The 1,757-nt window shown below is 40.2% G+C and overlaps 1 protein-coding gene across 1 annotated transcript; it reads left to right on the top strand.

Moving 5' to 3' along the window:
- Positions 1–377: 377 nt before the first annotated feature.
- LOC308636929 (olfactory receptor-like protein DTMT) lies at positions 378–1,319 on the top strand (the record flags this gene model as incomplete). The annotated part of the gene is made up of 1 exon (XM_081272792.1): positions 378–1,319. The coding sequence occupies one exon, from the start codon at positions 378–380 to the stop codon at positions 1,317–1,319; it is 942 nt and encodes a 313-aa protein (XP_081128918.1).
- Between the last annotated feature and the right edge of the window lie 438 nt (positions 1,320–1,757).

Genomic DNA, 1,757 nt, shown 5'->3' on the forward strand with positions numbered 1-1,757 from the left:
TAGGGAGGAGCTCAGAAACAATGATATGCAAGACACTGTCAGAGAAGAAAGCAGTCATAAGTGTTGATAATAAATGTCCATGGAATATCAGAAGAACCAAAGTGATCACACAGAATCTAGTAGATGAGATTATATCAGAAGGGAGAGAAGAGTCAGCATTGTTACGTTCAATGATAAGTGAGGAACCTAAGTCTGAGAGATGGCTTGGATTGAATGGTGTGTCATAATCTCATTGTAGATGTGGTTTTGAATACTGAGTGCATGATCGATGAGATCAAATATGCAAAGAGACTGCACATCATAGAAATAGGTTTGGCTTATTATTTATATTTTAAAAGAACCCTATTATTTTCTCTTAAAGATACTGGAGATAGAGCATGATAGGAAGAAACCAATCTATCATCTCAGAATCCCTCCTCCTGGGCCTGCCCATCCAGCCAGAACACCAAAATCTATTCTATGCCTTATTCCTGGCCATGTATCTTATCACTGTCCTGGGGAACTTCCTCATCATCGTCCTCGTTCGCCTGGACTCCCATCTGCATACACCCATGTATATTTTTCTCAGCAATTTGTCCTTCTCTGACCTCTGCTTTTCCTCTGTCACAATGCCCAAATTGCTACAGAACATGCAGAGTCAAGTTCCATCCATCCCCTATGCAGGCTGCCTGACCCAAATGTACTTCTTTCTGTTTTTTTCAGACCTGGAAAGCTTCCTTCTAGTGGCCATGGCCTATGACCGCTATGTGGCCATCTGCTTTCCCCTGCACTATACTACCATCATGAGCCCCAAGCTCTGTCTCTTCCTGGTGCTGCTGTCCTGGGTGCTGACCATGTTCCATGCCATGCTCCACACCCTGCTTATGGCCAGATTGTGTTTCTGTGCAGAGAATGTGATTCCCCATTTTTTCTGTGATATGTCTGCCCTTCTGAAGCTGTCCTGCTCCGACACTCATGTCAATGAGTTGGTGATATTTATCACAGCAGGTCTCATTCTTCTCATTCCATTTGTCCTCATTCTTCTTTCCTATGGGCGCATCGTGTCCTCCATTCTCAAGGTTCCTTCTGCTCGAGGTATCTATAAGGCCTTCTCCACCTGTGGCTCCCACTTGTCTGTGGTGTCGCTGTTCTATGGGACAGTCATTGGACTCTACTTATGTCCATCAACTAATAATTCTACTGTGAAAGATACTGTCATGGCTCTGATGTACACGGTGGTGACTCCTATGCTGAACCCCTTCATCTACAGCTTGAGGAACAGAGACATGAAGGGAGCAATTGGAAGAATCTTTAAGAGGAAAATTATCCTAGCATGGTAATGCTTGGCATTATTACATAATTTAATGCACTAGGTATATGGATATTGGAATGTTATTCCAGACCTTTTTCTAATTGTAGAGGTTTCTATTAATATAAAATATTATGTGGTTTTCAACAAATGACACAGCTGAAGTAGAGTTGTATAATTTGTTTATTTGGGGGAACTTGATAGGAAATGTTTTTCCATTTTTAAATTACTGTTGACTCTTAGGAATCACAGTGTAAAATATTTTTATTGAAACTTCTGTCTGAAGCTGTTAAAACACAAATTCATCATGTTTCTCTTTTTTAGTTTCTATTATTTGTTTTGAAACCTGATATGTACTGAAAATGAACCTTTTTTTTACATTGTTATAGCAGTTTTGTCTGTTTTTATCTGAGAATTAAGTCATATTTGGTTCCCAAAAGTTGTTCCCTCAAGCATGGCACAGGAAAAA

This window comes from Spermophilus citellus (assembly GCF_964194105.1).
Source record: "Spermophilus citellus genome assembly, chromosome: 17".
In the NCBI taxonomy this organism is placed as follows: domain Eukaryota; kingdom Metazoa; phylum Chordata; class Mammalia; order Rodentia; family Sciuridae; genus Spermophilus; species Spermophilus citellus.